This window comes from Anguilla anguilla, chromosome 2 (assembly GCF_013347855.1).
Source record: "Anguilla anguilla isolate fAngAng1 chromosome 2, fAngAng1.pri, whole genome shotgun sequence".
NCBI lineage: Eukaryota > Metazoa > Chordata > Actinopteri > Anguilliformes > Anguillidae > Anguilla > Anguilla anguilla.
Genome location: NC_049202.1, coordinates 59,812,209 through 59,832,098, shown reverse-complemented (window position 1 = coordinate 59,832,098; position 19,890 = coordinate 59,812,209). Strand labels below are relative to the sequence as shown.

The following is a 19,890-nucleotide window of genomic DNA, read 5'->3' as shown; positions in this document are numbered from 1 at the left end:
GAACAAATGTAAGAATAATGTAAGAAAGGTTTTATGAATGAGGTCCATTGTTCTTGGGTCTCAATAATAAAGGGGGGCATTTTACACCAGTTTACCAAATTATATTGTAGGCCTGGTAGTGTCACACTTGGCCTTATTGATAGCTTCGTACATTTTGTCAGAGATGTCAGGACAGACTACTCTAGATGTAAAGTAGACAATGATAAATAATTAACTTTTTTTTCTTATTTTTTATTTGCTCATAAAACAGGTTTAAAGAAGACATGAATGACAGTAAATGTGCTGGAGAGCCCAAATCTATTAGTGGCTTTGAGGGACTCCCAGTGTTTATAATATTCTATAAGTAGGATTAGAATTTTTCAGTGATGAAACACATGAATGACCAATCCGCACAAAGAGAGTAAATATGAAAGGAACAATCAGATCCAATAACTGAAACCCAAGTGACCAATCAAAACAGGCAGAAACAAAGATGGCGCAGGAACAGGACGAAGACTCGTTCATTTTAAGCTCCTGAAAAGAGAGAAAAAGCGAAACAATTTGTGAGACCTTCTGTGAATTTTATATGAATTAAACACTGTGATTTAGTAAAGCCACTTTTACCACAAGTTAATTGCACAGCAAATGGTTACACTACTTAGTCACACAACAGAGGTCCTTATCAAAGGACACACTGACACAGTGGAATACGTAGTACATTTTAGGAGCAGAGTACTATCAGCAGGAGAAAGAGTAAATACCCATACCCATATTTTAACATTTTAGCCATTTAGCAGGTGCTCTTATCCAGAGTGTAACTTACACAGCTTACACTCTTTTAACATACAATCCTGGATATTTACTGAAGTAATGCAGGTCGAGTACTTTGCTCAGGGGTACAATGGCAGGGCCACACCTGGGATTGATACCAGATCCGGTTCTGTTTGGGTGGCCCTGGACTGGGGAACCAGCCCACGGAGCATTTACACCAGCAGCCGACTCTGACTCAAACCTTCAACCTCGGTGCCGAGAGGCCAGTTCCTTAACCATTATACTACACTGCCCCCTCCCCCCCCCAACACTGTCTCTACGTGTGCTGCTGGTGAGGGGGGCACAATGCGTGCCGTCCTGTTTCAGGATTTCATGCCAATTTCTACTCTCATGTAATCAGCCCATTTGATTCCTTGAGATGATTTATTTATAAGGTTATGAAATATAGCTGCAGACTGCACGTGTGTTCTTGCTGCAAGCATTTCACTGTGGCCTGATATAAGAACGGAACCAGTGCCGGTGTATAATGGTGTTTCGAAAACCCAGCATACACTCCTGCCCTCCAGGAATGAAGTTGTACCTCTCTGATTCAGTAAAACATATACTGTTCCATGGCTGCCCCATGGTGAATGTTACTTTGATTAGCTGACTGGTCATGACATACTAATATCAACAACTGTCCACTGTAACATTGTTCTATAGCGACTGTGTGAAAAAGTGTTTGTGCTCACCTGCGAATGCTAAGTCATCCTCTTGGCTGTCTTCTCCCCTGAAAGATAAAAATGGAGTGTTACCTGTGTGTTTCACTGTGAAAGCTCCTTACAGTTCAGATACCCAAACAGGAGCCACATCCACACCAGACTTGCAGGTTTGTCTCCAGGTAAAATGAAACTCTGTAATTCTGAGCTGAGGCTTACAGGAGATGGGTCCGATGGTCATGCGATTCTCGAGGGAGATGGAACGGGACACTCTGGACCTGCATGTCTGTGAAAAGAGAATTACTGAATGAATAAAAGATTGTTAGCTGCTGCTAACAGTGTACATTAATCTCAATGAGGTAATTACAATTACATCTGTCTCTCTCATTGTGCCAAAACATGGTGAAATACTTAACACAGCATAAAATTGGACATATTAATGGTATAAAATTGGTCTTTTAATTTGCCCCGTCTAACTACAGGACATGAGTAAACCCTACTTGCCAGCACGACCACTCCGCTCTGCTGCAGTGGGGCGACTCGCGCTCCCTGCTATCAGGCTGAATGGTTCTAACTTGTCCCGACCACAGAGCTTTTCCACCCGAGTTCCCCAGTGGTGGAACGAACTCCTCATTCCTCTACGAACCACTCGGTCATTGCCCATCTTCCGCTGTGGTCTAAAGACACATCTCTTCTGACTGTGCAGTCTGAAGAGATGCAGGGCACTCCCAACCTAGGATTGTTCTTATGACTTGAATCCTTATAATTTGTTCCTGCAGCACTTTAATATCACACTTGTATCTCCATCCAACACTTATATTGCACTTGTATTGTTATCTTGATATTGTAGCTCGTTGTCATTCCTCCTAGTTTGACATACAATAACTTTCTGACCTAGCCTATGCTTAGTGTGAAAGAGACTTAACGCATTCATGGCTATGGATAACTGTAACATAATAAGTATTGTACCTTATCGTTTTGTAGTCCTTCCAATTACTTTCGGTATGCATATGCACTTATTGTACGTCGCGTCTGCCAAATAAATATAATGTAATGTCTGCAGTATTGGTCAGAATTGGGTTTTTGCCAAACCTAGGCAGAGGGCATTCTGCTGGCGAAAGATGACCCCAGCACTGTAGGGAAAACAGAACTCACCTGGGAGCAGCCGGCCTGTGTGGGGTCGCACATGCTCAGGCTGCAGTGCAGGTAGATGGTGTCATAGTCACCAGAGAATAAGTTCACCAAGATAGTGAAACGGCCGGGGAGAGAGGGTCCACTTTCTTCCACTTTCACCAGGCGACTGTTGCTAGGGCACCTGGAGGACGGCCACGGAGGCAGGAAAACAACATTTTACAAAAAGCGCACATGCACACACTCACGCACATACACACATACGCACACACACAGATATATATATACACACACACACACACTCACACAAACAGACACACAGACCTTTCCTCATTCTAACATACTTCACATGCTGATTTATCTTTTATCCCCCAGTCCCATAGAGCAGACCAGTGCGCACGCCCCCCAATGTGTGTCCTTCATCCCATTGCTACTTCTCAAGTCTCTACTTGTCTCCAATTTGTTCAAAATTCTGCAGCCATAATTCTTACAAAAACAAGAAAATATTGCCACATAGCTCCCATCCTGTTCTCACTCCACTGGCTACCACTTCACACTAGATCAGATTTCAAACTACTCATAGATTTCAAACTACTGTTAACTTATAAAGCACTGCATGGATCGGCACCGTCGTACCTCACCAATCTCATTACACCATACACACCAGCACGCACCCTACGCTCCCAAGATGACTTTTAACAGTTCCTAGGTTTAAAAAAAAATCAGCAGGGGGCAGAGCATTCCAATATCGTGCTCCCTACCTTTGGAATGCTCTTCCCCCATCAATTTGACATGCAAGTTCTGTTAATATTTTAAAAAGTAAACTTAAAACACATTTTTTCTCACTCTCTTATGAACCCCGTTGATTTTATGTTTTGTTGTTTTGCTGTTTTTGATGATGTTGTTGTTATACTGTTGCTCAGTCCCACCAGCTGAGCTGCACAGACACTGTGACTGAGCATCCTTCAGATCGCTGAGCATCCTTCAGATCTTGTGCAGCTGACGCAGAAAGACGCCAGACTCCTGACTGACGTGACTACGGCACCGCGAGGTGGTAACGACCAAAACCGTACATTTCTGGATGATGCTGCTGGCAACTATCCATCACCCCACCCCAGCTCTCCTGCTGATAGCCCTGTTGATGATGACCAGGTACTGACCTGTTCTGAATCAGGAAGAAGCGTACGGGGCCATCCGAGTCAGCAGTGGGCGTGGCGTAGCAGTTTTCCAGAACGACAGCAAACCTGTCTGAAGCTGCCTCCTCTGCAGACACGCCCACATGGAGGGCGGAGCCAAGGGGCAGGACGACCGCGCCCGCGGAGTAGGGGTCTGTGTAGTCAGCGTTGCGGTAGAGAGCCATGGCTGCCCTGGGCCTGGAGCCTGCCTGCACCACTGCTCCCTCCACTGACCTAACCAATACCATAAAATAAGGCAAATTATGTATTTCCCACTGACAACACAGGCCAGCCCAACTAGACACATTTCCAAAAGATGCTCATGAAACGGGTTCATCTGAAAAGAACAAAGATTGTGATTTAGCACAGAAAAAAACAAGAGCACACACACATACAGAACAGAAGCTTAATAGACTACTTTAGGGTAATTACATTGTGTGGTGTAAATAAAACATTGAGATTGTTAGTTGAAATTCATGTAGTATGGCATTTATTTAGTGTAGTCGTAGTAGTCATAATGGTAATAGTAGCAGTAGCAGTATTAGTACCAGCAGTAATAGGAAAAGTAGTAGTATCAGTAGTAGTATCAGCAGCAGTAATAGTAGTACTAGCAGTAATAGTAGCTCGTAGTAGTATTAGCTCGTAGTAGCAGCTAGTAGTAGTAGTATGTAACAGGTTTTGCAGTCCTTCTCCCCACAAACCATACAATTCTCAATTCTGGGACGCATACGGGTTTTATTGTCGCCTTTTACAAGTACGCTGGTACACAAATAAAACAAAATAAAATAAAACACACACGGTAAGGAAGGGGATTACACAGTACGTCAACCCCCGTGCATCTCTCAATCCACCGCGCCGGTCTCACATCAGGCAGAGCATATAAACAATTACCAATCAAACCTAATTGCAGACAGCCGTGGTTACAGACCAACTCCGCCTGCAGATGGCGCCCTAACCACACCACCCCTCCAAACAAAAATAGTAACAGTAGCAGTAGTAATAATACTCACAAATCGGGTCTGACGGCCACATCCAGGTTGGACTCAGCATCCAGAGGATATACGCAGGAGAATGGAAATCTCTCCGGGACTGACAAATTTCCGTTTTCCGCGTTAATGGGGTAAACAAATAAACTGTTTGAATAAATGGCATGGGTGCTGTTTGTCTGTTGGAAAAAATAAAAGGCAAAAAACACTGGAGTAAAACAATCATGCGTGTATGTAAATTGAGGGATCTGCTTGAACAGCTGATCTCTCACAAAGATTATGTTCGAAATAAGCTTTCATCTTGCATTTGGTGCAACACGTCAATAACACAAACGCAAGTGTCTCCGCTAGTTTCTGACCGACATTGTTATTTTCCCGTTTTGATGCAGCTGAAAGTTCGTACTATGACCAGCCAACACCTGGTCTAAAGTTATATCACAGTTTCTTTGTTATTTCAAGGACGCAATATTAAGACAGTAACCTGCCTACGTAGGCGGATGCGCAACACTCAGGGTCACGCACAAACATGCATAAAATATCAAGATTACAATGTGAAAGTTTATCATTGTGTTTTGTGTATATAAAAAATACAGAATAAACATACAACATTTCATAATGGATGTTAATCCAAATTAGACAATTGCAGTAATGATGAATACAATTAGCCGATGGGGAATTTTGGGACAATGGTTATCCAATTAAGACGTGTCTGAGGACATCGTATTCATAACATCGCATTGCGGACTGTCAAAATCACGACTCTTTCAAAAATGCAGCAATGGCTGCATTCATAGAAGTCAAGCAGTCACAAGTATTAAAAAATACTTGTGACTGCTCGACAAATCTGCAAAAACTTCCCCTCAGATGTCATATGCAGCAAATTGACACGTATGAATTAATTAAGCGGCTAAATCTTTTTGGACCCTGTGCCTTACTCTGAGCTTGAACTAGCAAAAGTGGGTCTGGTCCAGGGGGGCAGCTTTCGGTTTTCAACGTCAGCACCGTATGTAATGCACCCTGTTGATATTTTCGCAAATTAAAATTTAAAAAAAAGCAAGTTTCCCCATTGGGCTCCATTCATTTTTGACAGCAAAAATAAAATATTTCCACTCAAATATTGATATTAACTGTACGTGCATTATATTCGGAAGAAAATCACATTATTTTTCCGAGGTAAAATATTGTTTTCCGACCACAGACAAAGATACATTTTTTAAAAATGTATTATGAAGTGAATTTAGTGCCAATATTATTTACACGTGTTTCACAACTCACGCTTGTTTTGTGCACAATACCATAATTCACACCTGTTTACGCATTGTAAAACTACAAATCCTGTTTTACAAATCCTAAACTATAAATTGCAAAATACAAATCTCAAGTTGTGGACACACAAAACGTGTTTTACGCATCACAAAACTACAAATCCTGTTTTACAAATCTCAAACTACAAACTGCAAAATAAAAATCTCAAGCTGTGGACACAAAAATACAAATCATTTTGGCATTATTTTTCCGTGTAGTAATGGAAAAAAATCCACACGTGTATGCACCAATCAGAATTATGGTACTTACAGCCAATCAGAGGAAGAGGAGCTGTCTCTACATATATACTGTAGTCTAAGGTTTCTATTAGCGTCGCTGTCTCTACATATTATATTCTACGCTCTGGTCACACCATAAATATACTTGCGTATTGTGCTTTAGGCTATGTGCTAATAGTGTTAAAATATAGCCCTTTGAATGCTTTATTTAATACTATGAAGACTTTCAGTAAATGTAATCTCTATGTATTATGATGCAAAAAAGGCAACAGAGGATCAAAAATAAAGTATGAGTATTTTACCATTTGAGAAAACCAATAGATGTATCACGAAAACCAAGCAAGCACATATTGTGTATAGATATGCATATAGTATATTGCCACTGCAAAGAAAAGGCTTGTAGCACATATTCTTTTTGAGTTGAATTTGTTCCACACCAATGGTGGTGAGGGCATGGCCTTACCCTCAGCTGAGTCCCACAGTTCCCCCCTCTGCGCTCCACCCGAAACCACAACATGCCGTTGTTCTCCTGGTGCGCGGTGCAGCGGAAGTCGGCCAGGTGTGCGCTCGATGGGTCCAGACCTACAGCCTCCAGGTGAGCTCTGTCTAACCCCGCCTGCATGAAGCTACTCTCACACACCAGCTCCCGGGTTTGCAACACCTGGATTGGCGACTCTGAACGATAAAAAGGACATGAGAGTTCTCAAGCCATGCATTCCACTGATTCACCAACTCCTTTCTCCACTGACATCCATATGTTGTTTTCTCTTTTCTTTATTCTTCATTTTATTTTAATTTTTAGTAAATATCTTCTCATATATTTTTGTAAGCTGCTGTAACACTACAATTTCCTGATAGATAGATACTTTTTTGATCCTATCTCAAAGAAACATACTGACAGACTGTTCTTATTTAATTATTTCTCATATCAGAATTTCAGCTTTTTAGTTTACTTTACAATAAATAAATTGATGGTTGCATGAATTATGGATTCTAGACAAAACATATTGATTGATCTTTCTTTTCTACTCATGACTCATATCTGAATCTCAGCTTTGTAATTTATTTTTAAAAATAAATTTATGGTTGGGTAAAACATAAACTGGCTGTTATGTTTCCTGTTACCTCCGAAGCTTAACTGCCTGGCCCCCCAAGCTGGATCTGTTGGATAATGCATTTGATAAACAGTTAAGTACTCCTTTTCATAAAATTTTATTTCAATCTTTGGTTGACAGGCCTCCAGTGTCAGTCAAGTCAGCCAACAATTAAATATTGAATAAAGAATTCTATGCCGATGCATTGACTTAACATGCACACTATGCTTACAGTTTTTTTTCCAAATAGGACTGATATGTTCTCTTGCTCATGTTTGAGAGTCAATTTAAAACAATTATAGAAACATAAGAGAAGATTTCCTACCTGAGCAAACCACACCAGCATCTTCATGGTGACCACAGTTGTGTGAGCCAACCCCAGGGTGTGGGCACTGTGTCAGGGAGGATTCGTTTCCAGAGCACCTCACATCATCCAACCAGATGGGCCCGCTGCCCTGTCCAAAGTGGGCACTGCTTTGAGCAGCCAGAGCTCTGCCACAGCCCACCTGTCTACACACCACCTCAGCGTTGTTTATGTTCCAGATGTCATCACACACCGTTCCCCATTGGCCATCATGGTAGACCTCGACCCTGCCAGAGCACTGATCTCCTCCATTCACCAGTCTGATCTGGGCACCGGCTATATGAAAAACATGTAAAAACTGTCATGAAAAGATTCGCATTCGTGGGTGATTATATCAAATTTTCTTTGGGGTTGCTGGGTGGCTTATTCAGTTAAACCAGCATGCTGTGGTGCATGGTTGAGCGTCACAGCCTCGAGTTGAATCCAGACCATGCCAGTGCCAACTGTGGCCGATAGATCTGTAGGACGATGCGTAGTTGGCTATTGCATTGGCGAGAAGGTTCACTCCGTTAGGGGTCTACGTTCATCACTCTCTAGTGAACCCCACTGCTCGATTGGGATACCCAAGTACTGTATATCAAAGTCGCGTTTGAAATGTCTTCTTTCGACAGCACTCTCTGTGAGCTTGGCTGTAGTGGACGGTGTGAAAACAAGCAGCTGACGACACCACGTGTTTCGGATGAGAACCATGGTTGCCTACATTCTTGCGAATCGGTAGTAGGTTTTGCGCTTATGAACAAGCTGCGGTTGCAGATTGTACATTCCAAATTGGGGTCACAAAAGGATCTATGATCCCACACTGGCAGCAAATTCTTTTTCCTCAAAAAGAAGAGTTTATTTTACATCCTTTTTTTCAAAAAAAGGGAGAGATATAATGAAATGTTTCAAAATGTTACCTGTAATCATGTTAAACTGAGAGGTTTATTTTTAAAAAATTGTATTTTTTTTCATTTTTAATGAAACAAGCCTGATCTGAAGGATAAAGTTTTTTCACACAATTGTATTTAAATCTTGGGTTGACAGCCGCTTGGTGTCAGTCATGTATGCCAACAAATAACAATGGTAGATCTCCACTCTGCCAGAGCATGGGTCATCTCCATTCACCAGTCTGATCTGGTCACTGGCTACAACAATCATATGAACAGACCAATGAGTTTTGTGTTTTCTTTCCTACGAATGTCACACAATTCATTGAATTCACTGAACGTGCCATTGAGGTGCAGGTTTGCGCGCCAAAAATTCACTTTCTGATGGTAATCAGTAGAAAATGAGGCCAAGGTAGAATAAATAATATTGGCTATTTCTTAAGGGTTGCGAGTTTGTGGTCATTGGGGTTATTTCTGTAGGAAACCCTGGAAAGTGCCGCAGTGCTGTATAGGTATGGGGCATGCCCCGCCAAGCTGTAACTTGCCGGACAGCACACCTGCCATCCCACAATGTGGCGTACAGCACTCTGTTTCTTGTTTCTTATTAAAAGCAATGTTAAAACTGTTCATATTATTGGCCTGCTTTTTTGCACTGTATTTTTCTATTGTGGGTTCTCTTAAATGTAGCTTATCCAAAGATGTTGGGCCAATAACATTATGCCACTGGCCAGTCTCTTCCTAAAGGTGCACTGTGATAACGCGAACGGGTGTGTCGCTTCATAGCCGTTACTGTATTGTAGGGCTGCCGCAATTAGTCGACGTAATCGACGACGTTGATGCTGAAAATGCATCGACTTAAATATTTTAAACCGACACATCGTTTTTTTTTTATTTTTATGAATTTACCTTTTTGATTTCTAAAATGCTTCAATTCATTGTAACAAAGGTTTTTCTTCAATATCACTACGTAATTGCTACATAACATTAGTCGTTTTTGGCTCCAGTCATTGGTCGGCTCCAGTCAACGCTACAGTTTTTATGGCGGCAGCAGCAGAGTCCGACTCGGTTGCTAAAGAGGTTCAGAGGTTCCAAAAATAGCTGTGCGTAATACCACACATGTTGTTTACGGTGGTGTCACCATTTTCAGTACAGTCTGGCTTGATTAACAATTCATTTATTCAGTAGGTGAAAGTATAAGCTTTCTAACAATGTATAACATGTCTAATTTTGCTTTTGGAATAGCGTTTTATAGGTCAGTGTAACCAAAATATTCTTATTATTGTGTAACCTCATAGCTGTTACTGTATTATGTATCATAGCATGGCTGGAACGCTGTATTGACCAATCAGCATCTAGGACCAGAACTATCTGTTTTATAATTAAGCAATAAGGCACAAGAGGCCATGCTATATTGTAGATATAGTCATGGATAATGTGGGTTGTTAGGCACAATGTGAAGAGGAGTGCCTGCAATCCATTTAGTCGCAACTATATTCACAATTTACCACAGCCTCAATTAGTGCCTTATTGCTTTTATAAAATGGGGGTAATATCATTAATGTTATAGCCAAATAAAAATACTCAAATGCTCAATACATGTGATCATTAATTAATTCATTAATTAATGAAATATTGACACAAGTTAATTTGCTATCAACTATTTGTGGTACAGTGAATAGAGCCACTTTCTAGCTAAAGTTTTGACTGCTACACAGTTAACGTGAGCTTATTTGAAACATTTTAGCCTGTGTCTGATCCCTAGACATGGAGCCAACCTTTATCTTTTGTGTGGTTATTGAAAGACACACAGAAAATAAAGTTAGGAGATAACCTATAATATTAACTATTAATTAACATTAGCTAGCTAAAATGCTTGGTTACTCATTTTAGCATACTAATGTAACTTCTCTTGAATTTTACAATAGTAACATTATGCTACACGTTCACATAGACTACCAAGTTACGCAAACTAAACTAGTAATATTAATGTTAGCCTACACCTTGCTAACTTGTCAGTCACTCCACTTCTATAAGATGACAAAAACCTAGAAAGAGTCTAGTTAAGTATCATCACTTTTGCATAGGGTATATTCATCTGTATGTTGTCATTTACATAAGTGATAAATGGGTGAAACAGTGCAGTTTTTGGCTCAAAAGACACACCATAAATTTTGTTAGTGTGTTTTGAAATCATCCATAGACAACTATATCACCTGTGTTTTCTTAATAACGTACCTATTGCCAATGGTACAATCTCTTGTTAAAGGTGCCCACTGATATTATAAACGGCATGCCAGCCATGCTATAATACACAATATAGACCCCTTCATGGCCTAAGTCATCAAAAATTTACATGCACATTTTGGCAACGGAAGTACGGAAATTCTCTTATTATGGAACTGGTGTGATAGAGGGGGAATTGCTTCATGCTACCACTTTTTCTGAACTACTTAAATACAGAAAATGTAGTGTTTGTGGCTATATATGTGTATCTGATGAAAAACAAGTTTTCAACATACAAACATTACAAGTTACTCACACATACAAAGCACTGTTTATAAGTCATTAATTCAAACTGGCAAAATCTAGGCCTACCTTTAAAAGTATTGATGTCCAAACTATACCCAGTTACAAGAAACAATACTGACAATTTTAGCTTGCGCAGATTAAACAAGCTGTATACCAAAGCAATGCTACCCAATGTTTCCAATATTTTTTCACGCAACTTTAAACAATTTTACAAACATATTTCCGATTTGGACATCTTTATTTCTTTCTTTTTCGGTGGAACAGAGTGGCCAGTTTGGGATTCAATTTACTAAAGACATAATACAGACTTACTGGTTAAAGAGGTCACTGGAAATGTGACATTGTTGGCAGCACTGGTAAGGCTGGATCCGGGAAATGATGTTGTGATACTGCCGCTGGAACTTGTTGAGCTTGATGCTTCTGAACTGACGTTGATACCAGGTATTAGGGCTGGTGTTGTATTCACCAAACTTGCATTTATGGACCTACTCCCTACAACAAAACACAAAGCAATAATGTGGTAGTTAAGAATCAGTGTCAAGGCCTTGACGCCTTGAAGTTCGTAGCAACATCATAAAGAAAATTTTAACATCTTTTGCTTAGATTTAGTTTGCCAGCTAGCTTGCATTCTCTTCCCACTATTTCTTTAGTTTTTTGGTCTATAACATTGCTTGTTTTTATGAAATAGCTGTCTTTTCACTCATCAATAGCAAGACCACACAACCCTGAGATGCTTGCTGTCACAATCGAGAGATCTACTTTTTCATTATTGGTTATCCATTTAGTTATTTTAGAACCTTAGTTCTTTTTTCTTAATGCTTACCTGCCCATTCAGTTTTTTTTTTTACAGTGAAATTATTAATCAATCTGGTCACACATTATACCACTTGAAAGTGCTAAAACTCACAATTATATCTGTATATGCTATTTTATGATGCCAATGTTTTAACAACAATGGTTCCTTATTTTGTAATGTGGGTTGGCAAAACAAGCTTGGGGGGGGTGCATCTTCTATGCATTTTTGAAATGACAACATGAATTTCGGTTAAGTAGGTGTCTTTATCACAGAAAGGATCCAGTGAACAAAATCCACTGTCATTTTTTGTCCTAAAACGTGCAAACTTAGAGAAACATCGAAAGACTGTCCATTGTTCATACTGTTTGCAATTCTCCTGAGGAAATGTCATTGTTATCCGTTTCGTCATGACATACACACCAAAAGTATTGTGTACATTAGAATGTTAATATTTCTGGTTTGTATAGACTCTCTTAAACAAGATGAGCCCACCTACAAGCTTTTCTGACAAGTACTGGCTAAACAGTCCCTCGGTATAGCCAATGGGACCCACAGTGTGCCAGCAATGACTCGACCTGGACAGTATAAGTTCTGCCAACTATACAGCCAGCCAGTGGTGAGCTATTATAATCACAACTGAGAAGCATTTTAACCAGTGAGATTCTATAAGTGTATAACAGTATGGTTTGTTAGGCTTGCACGAAAGGAGACATATTGTTTCTCCTGCATAAACAAACCATAACTTTTTCAGTACGAATGCTGAAAACATTATGCCCTGGCAAGAAAGGTTCTTGAGGGTTTTTTGCATAAAAAAGATTGTTCTTTCACAAAAATGTATTGACATTCATTTTGCAATGTCTGAGTCTAAACAGAAAGCTTTAAATTCGGAAGCCTTGGAAGAAATCGTCTGAGCTTTGACTTCACAGCAGAGGATGCATGTTCAATGAAAGACTTGATCCTGTTTTATATTGGTGAGCACCTAAACACATTCTCAAAATACATTTATTGTTATTCAGTATGCTTATAATTAAGAAGAAGGTCAGATTTTAAGCAATAAATGTGGCATGTGAAATGACGTGAAATTGCAGGACATGTTTGACATGTTGATGGGCATGGGGTAATTTTGACGAAAATTTCAATCAGTGGACCTCAATCAATGGATTGGTAAGCTAGACAGCTTATGTAGTTATTTTCTACAGTCTTCTAGACCTGCTGCTGCCGGAGGTGACAAGGGGAGAGCAAGGAGAGGGAAGTGGAGAGGGAGGGGGTAGAGGGAATGAGAGGACGGAGGGTGAGGGTGACAGGCAGGGGAAAGCAAGCTAATTTCAGCAACACTTCTTCCACTAGCATATGGTATACAATATATAACATTTTACGCCACTAACATTTTACACCAAGTGTCCTTTTCAAGTCTCCAAATAGCCTTTTTGGAAACCTGACCAGACATAGCTCAGAAAAAATAATGCTGAATTTCTGGTGATATTGTCATCAAATTAGAACCTTTATTTGTCCAGCATTGTGGCGGTGGCCACAAGCATCTGGTATCCTTTCAAAAAAGAATAATCTTTTTGGTGAGAAAAAACATCCACTGTGAAAAAACCACTGTGTTTGAGCTTCTGTTACTTTCTTTCAGAAACATTTACAGTTATGACTCTTGGAAAAGATAATTTATTCTGTAAATAAGAGCAGGCTATAAATAAGAGCAGGCTATAAAACTAACTAAAACACACTGTTCCCCACTCATCATCATGGTAGATTTCACCAGTCTGATTGCTATATGAAACAAGAAACACAACGTTCTGATCTCATTGGTTAAAAACAAACATGATATTAACAAATGTGTCACATGACGAGGCTTAAATCCCCTTTAGTAGCTTTATGATTTAATCACTGGATGAGGTGCAACCCTGTGTTAGGTTCAGTTTCATCTCCAAATGCTCCATACCCAAAAACTACATACGTTAGCTCACAAACACCCCACAGCTATCTAGCTAGCTGTCTCTATAATGTTAGCACTCAGTTAGGTTGGTTAATAGCAATGGTAGTGCTGTTATCCTGTACAGAATATTAAAAACTTCTGTAGATAAAATGAGCATCGCATGTTAAGTCTAGCTAGATTAGACCATGTCACCTTTGCCAATGAAAAGTATTGATATCAACTTTGCACAAGCTTGCAGACTAAAGAAGCAAATCCTGCTATATTCACACTATTGGGTGCCATTTGAAAAAAGTCTCACACTCTGAAATCCTTCTCAATTATTCCTCATTTTCCATCGCAAAATGAAAAAAATGTACTACAATTTTGAAATGTTACTTTTAAACATTTAGAGAGAAATTAGTGCAAAACATTGTAATCACTTTTTCAAGAGTAACGTTTTTCATTAATGTGAGATTAAAAAAGGATATATTATACATAAAAATTAAGATTGAATGTAAATATAAATGCAAATGTTAAACATAAATGTACATATAAATGTACCTTTTAAACATCAACATAATTGTTAAATTTAAATGTTAAATGTATAAACTACATATTTGGAATATATACTAATTGGCTACACCTCCTGTGTAAAGTCAGTATTTTGCATGATGGAAGGCAGTCTCAACCACACTCAGGAAAACATATCTGAATTGGCTGCCTCCCGCAAAAGATATCACTCGACATTGATAATAAAATTGGCTTACAGTTAATAATGATTACGAACATTAACACAGACATGTGAATTGCACTTAAACTGAACACTGCATATGTTTTCATGTTCATCTTTGTAACAGTTTTGTAATGTTCTGTAACATTTGAGGCAATTAAAAAAACAAACTGAAAATTTCCTACCTGAGCAAACCACGCCAGCATCTTCACTGTGACCACAGTTGTGTGACCCAAACCCAGGGTGCTGGCACTGTGTCAGGGCAGATTCACTTCCTGAACACCTCACATCATCCAACCAGATGGGCCCGCTGCCCTGTCCAAAGTGGGCGAAGTTTGGAGCAGCCAGAGCTCTGCCACAGCCCACCTGTCTACACACCACCTCAGCGTTGTTTATGTTCCAGACATCATCACACACCGTTCCCCACTGGCCTTCATGGTAGATCTCCACTCTGCCAGAGCATTGTTCACCTCCATTCACCAGTCTAATCTGGGCACCAGCTATACAAAACACATTTAAAAACAAAAATCATGAAAAGTTCTGGGCTTAATTGGCCCTGATGCCATAATTCGTTTGATGAGCTGTTATAGATAGCAAAGAAGCTGATTGGTAGATTACAACTTGTAAAAAATGCTGCTACTAGAATTTTAACAAAAACAAGGAAATCTGAACACATCACTCTTGTTTTGGCCGCCTTGCACTAATTCTCGGTATCTTTCAGGATTGGTTTTAAAGCACTTTTACCGGTTTACAAATCAGTGTGTTTCAGAGGAAAACCGTGGCTGTAACCATCTTACGCTGACAGGCTGAGATCAAGGTTTATTTTAAAGGAGTGATTTTGTTTTGGAATGAAAACAAGCTGCATCTGCCAAATAAAAGTATTTGATAAAAAAAGGTGTGTGCCCCTTTTCACACAATTATATTTATATGTTGGGTTGACAGGCACTTAGTGTCAATCAAGTAAGCCAAGAAATAATAATTCAATAAAGAATTTTATGCTGTTACATTGACTTAAAATGCACACTATGCTTTGAGATTTTTTTTTCCAAACTGGAATGGATATGACCTGTTGCTCATCTTTGTAACAGTCAACTTAAGGCAATTATGAGAACATAAGAGAAGATTTCCTACCTGAGCAAACCACACCAGCATCTTCATGGTGACCACAGTTGTGTGACCCAAACCCAGGGTGTGGGCACTGTGTCAGGGAGGATTCACTTCCTGAACACCTCACATCATCCAACCAGATGGGCCCGCTGCCCTGTCCAAAGTGGGCGAAGTTTGGAGCAGCCACAGCTCTGCCACAGCCCACCTGTCTACACACCACCTCAGCGTTGTTTATGTTCCAGACATCATCACACACCGTTCCCCACTGGCCATCATGGTAGATCTCCACTCTGCCAGAGCATTGGTCACCTCCATTCACCAGTCTGATCTGGGCTCCAGCTATATGAAACACATTTTTAATAAAACTCATTAAAATATTCACAATCTTGGGTGATGATAACAACTAAGTACAAGATCATATTTCTCAAGCTAATGTTGGCTGCTAACAGACACTGCAGGTCTAAAAGCTCATTGGCTAAAAGATTTGTTCAACTGGCTAACTAAACAGTTGCTTTCTATGTGCAACCACCCTTTATGTTGACCCACTGAAAATATGTAGATTACAAAGATTTTTTTTTCTATGTACAGAAAAACTACTGATTCATAATTTTGGGCAATCTGTATATTTATAAGCTATAAAGTTTCCAAGCAATGGTGATGTACTGAAAGTGGCTAGCTAGCATAAGGCAATTATAGAAACATAAGAGAAGATTTCCTACCCGAGCAAACCACACCAGCATCTTCATGGTGACCACAGTTGTGTGAGCCAACCCCAGGGTGTGGGCACTGTGTCAGGGAGGATTCACTTCCCGAACACCTCACATCATCCAACCAGATGGGCCCGCTGCCCTGTCCAAAGTGGGCACTGCTTTGAGCAGCCAGAGCTCTGCCACAGCCCACCTGTCTACACACCACCTCAGCGTTGTTTATGTTCCAGATGTCATCACACACAGTTCCCCATTGGCCATCATGGTAGACCTCGACCCTGCCAGAGCACTGATCTCCTCCATTCACCAGTCTGATCTGGGCACCGGCTATATGAAAAACATTTTCTTTTACTCATTAAAAAATTCACAAATGCAAGCACCCCACTGAAAATATGATGTGGGATCTAAAGATTTATATTTTCTTTGCACAGAAAAACTTCTGATTTTGAAATTTGGGGCAATCTGTATATTTGCAAGCTGTAGAGTTTGCAGGCTTTAGTGAGCTACCTAATCTGACAAGCTAGCTATATATTTCAGCCCATTGCATAAAGATGAAAGCAAACATATCTTTGAACAGCATAAAGAAAATGAGAACATCCGTTGCTTGGACGGATGTAGCTTGCCGGCTAGATGAATTAGATTTATTTACGCCTTGCATAGGTGCTTGTTCCGTTTTGGCACGTTTCACTTTTTCACTTATTCTCTGTCATCTGCCTCAAGTGTCCTACCATTGGTTCCAGCGCCGTCCAATACCTGACTCCCACAACTCATTGGCCTTTCTGACTGGTCATTGCCAATTTCTCTGTTTCTAGCTAAAGGGGACTAGAGCTCCGAGGTGCAGGTATGCTGCTGGACACCACGATGCAGAGTTTGAGTATTTGGTCCCTGATCCCTGTCTAACCAACAACTAAAATAAATAAGGACAAATTTTCCCTTACAGTGGTATTGGATTGTTTGTGTTGTGTGCTGTAAACCTTTTGCGGTTTGGGGAAAAGGACAAAGTAAGTCAAGATACTGTGTACATTTGCACATGTTGGAAACAACAGGTTAGAAATGAATACCACCCCTTGCATTTTTGTTTGGGTAGGTCGTTAATGCAGTATTATGTAGCCTTGCTGTGGTCCTGTGTTGACAATCAAAGTCTCCTCTGTCTTCAGCCCACTCACATTGAGTACCCTAATACAGCAGGCTTGATATCTAGTGGTAATGTTACTTACACCCCATTGGTGAACTTCAGCTGAAGCCACCAAGAAAAAGCAATTCCAAGGTTAACTCTAGTTCATGAATGAGTCCTCTCAGCTTGTCTTTTTGCTTTGCTGTAGCAACAAACACTCCACTGAAATACGATCCCAAACCACAGGGTCTATAGCCACACCCACCACTCCCCACACAGAAAAGAGCACCAGGTCTGGAAGCATCCCAAACATATTTTAGAATAACAAATACAGGTATAGGTGCACAAATTCAACAAGAATCCGTAAAGTCAGAGATTGCCAATGCATCATAGATATTCCTTAGCATGGTTATTAAAAAAAAAATTTTCTAACTGAAAGTGAAAATCCTGCATAGTATGCCTTTAAAGGTTTTTATTTTTTGTTCTTTTTTTACTAGACTTTACCTTGTATTAGTTAGTTTGAAGTTTTGTTATGTTACATTCTTTGATTTGACACCACTGATGGTTCTTTTCCCTGGTTCAGACTCCCACAACTTTCCTGCTCAGTTTTACCATCTGTAAATATGTACCACACTGTGCACGAACTTGCTCACTCCCACTATTTTAAATAAACGCCGTACTTCATTAGTTATGCCGTTATTAATGTCCCATCACTTTTACAACAACATACTGGCATTTAACTATCCATTTAACCCTAGAAAACAGTGGGGCAGTAGCAACGAGCTATTGATAACTAGTAGATTTTTTAAACAAGTGGTCCAAAACGTACTACTTTGAAAACACATCCTTGAGATACTGTCATGAAAAGAGACGTTTGATATGTATTTTTTTAAATTATAATTTGTTATCCTCTTTTTACTCAATTTTCTATTATTTATGGTTCTGGTAATGTACACCAAGGTGAATCAATTTATATGTTGTTTTTAAGCTATCTATAAAACCTCCATTTATTGTCATTTATAGAGCCTAGAAAAATTGACGCTGATTGTATAAACAGCGTTAGTTGGAAGAAATCATACCTGGACAGTTTTACACTGTAGTACACATGCACATCTGTAAGACACCATGTTGTACTGTAATACAGGGCAGTGAAGCACAAATGAAAGCAGAGAGACTCTATGCTTTACCTGTATCACTAGTTGAGAATATAGATATCCATAGGAGTAACAGTGCTGCTCCTGAGATCATCATTCTTCAGACTTCTTGAGTTTCCAGTGACTATGCAAAATGTACTGGGAAAATCAAGGTTTCATATTAATGGTATATATGTGTTTATTTTTTTACTGAAGTTATGCTTTTGCAATTATTTGGACTTAAGAAATGAGCAATCATTATTATGTACTTACCAGTCAATCTTCAAGGTGGTATGTCAGTCTCCTCTGAACACATGGATTTATAGCTCCTCAGAAGTTGGCTGCAATACCTCAGCGAGGTACCATTGGCATTTCAACTATGGCTCCACCTCTTTGGAATTTTCTGTCTCAGATGTAGTTCAAGGGGTCATATACAGGAAGGACTATTTGAAAATGATTTTTTAAAAACCTGAAAAAAAAAGCCAGAAATGTTTGTCCTTCTCCAGAGCATTGAAATGTGGCTGTTGGTCAACGAGGAGAAGCCCTCTGTCATTGAGAAGATGGTTTTCGATTGATTTCCAACAGTCCCGCCATATGAAATGTTGAGCACTGCAAGCTACAGGAAGGTGAGAACAAGACCAGTTGTTGAAGTTTGTGGGAACCATCACAAAGCAACTGCCACACATCTTATATCTTCCTGAAGGCCCTGGCTATTGCTGTGAAGAAGCAAACCCAAAAAGGCCAAGAAAACTGTAAATCCTGGAGGAGTGATGAGAAGGCTGAGTCTGATGTAGAACAGAGGCAGTGCTATGATCATGGGGAGCAGTGGAAAACTGTATGGAACTGCCCAGATTGGACAATCCTAAACCCACCATTTTGTAAACTCATGAGGACACCATACAGATGTAGCCTGTGCTTACCAAGATGAACAGGCTGAAAGATCTCCAGTATCCTGAAAGAATCTGTTTGTTAAATATCCCCCCCAATATTTTCAGGGTACGGTGGTGCAGTGAGTAGCACTGTCGTTTCACAGCAATCCGGGTTTGAATCTCGGCTTGGGGGCTTTCTGTGTGGAGTTAGACTGTTCTCCCGTGTCCACGTGGGTTTCCTCCAGGTACTCCGGTTTCCTCCCACAGTCCAAAGACATGCAGGTAGGCTAATTGGGGTAATTGGAGACTCTAAATTTCCCATAGGTATGAGTGTGTGAGTGAATTGTGTGAGTGCCTTGCGATAGATTGGTGGCCTGTC

At 40.1% G+C, this 19,890-nt stretch overlaps 1 protein-coding gene across 4 annotated transcripts; it reads right to left on the bottom strand.

Moving 5' to 3' along the window:
- Positions 1-432: 432 nt before the first annotated feature.
- On the bottom strand, positions 433-19,013 carry LOC118219856 (deleted in malignant brain tumors 1 protein-like). 4 transcript variants are annotated; one of them, XM_035403339.1, is made up of 15 exons: positions 18,916-19,013; positions 18,697-18,801; positions 16,408-16,722; positions 15,713-16,027; positions 14,767-15,081; positions 11,450-11,629; positions 7,704-8,018; positions 7,410-7,445; positions 6,748-6,959; positions 4,765-4,919; positions 3,740-3,988; positions 2,604-2,763; positions 1,668-1,734; positions 1,482-1,519; positions 433-513 (listed from the first exon to the last, which is right to left on the bottom strand). In XM_035403339.1, the coding sequence occupies exons 2-14, from the start codon at positions 18,758-18,760 to the stop codon at positions 1,491-1,493; spliced, it is 2,412 nt and encodes an 803-aa protein (XP_035259230.1). In that variant the 5' UTR covers positions 18,761-18,801; positions 18,916-19,013; the 3' UTR covers positions 433-513; positions 1,482-1,490. The 4 variants fall into 4 exon arrangements, with proteins under 4 accessions (XP_035259230.1, XP_035259232.1, XP_035259234.1 ...); XM_035403341.1 differs by lacking the exon at positions 7,410-7,445; XM_035403343.1 differs by lacking the exon at positions 14,767-15,081.
- Between the last annotated feature and the right edge of the window lie 877 nt (positions 19,014-19,890).

Coding starts and splice junctions, on each gene's coding strand:
- LOC118219856 (XM_035403339.1), bottom strand. CDS start 18,760: ATGATGATCTCAGGAGCAGCACTGTTACTCCTATGGATATCTATATTC. Junction 15,082..15,712: donor TGCTGGTGTGGTTTGCTCAG/GTAGGAAATCTT, acceptor TGTTTTGTATAG/CTGGTGCCCAGATTAGACTG. Junction 11,630..14,766: donor TGCTGGCGTGGTTTGCTCAG/GTAGGAAATTTT, acceptor GTTTTGTTGTAG/GGAGTAGGTCCATAAATGCA.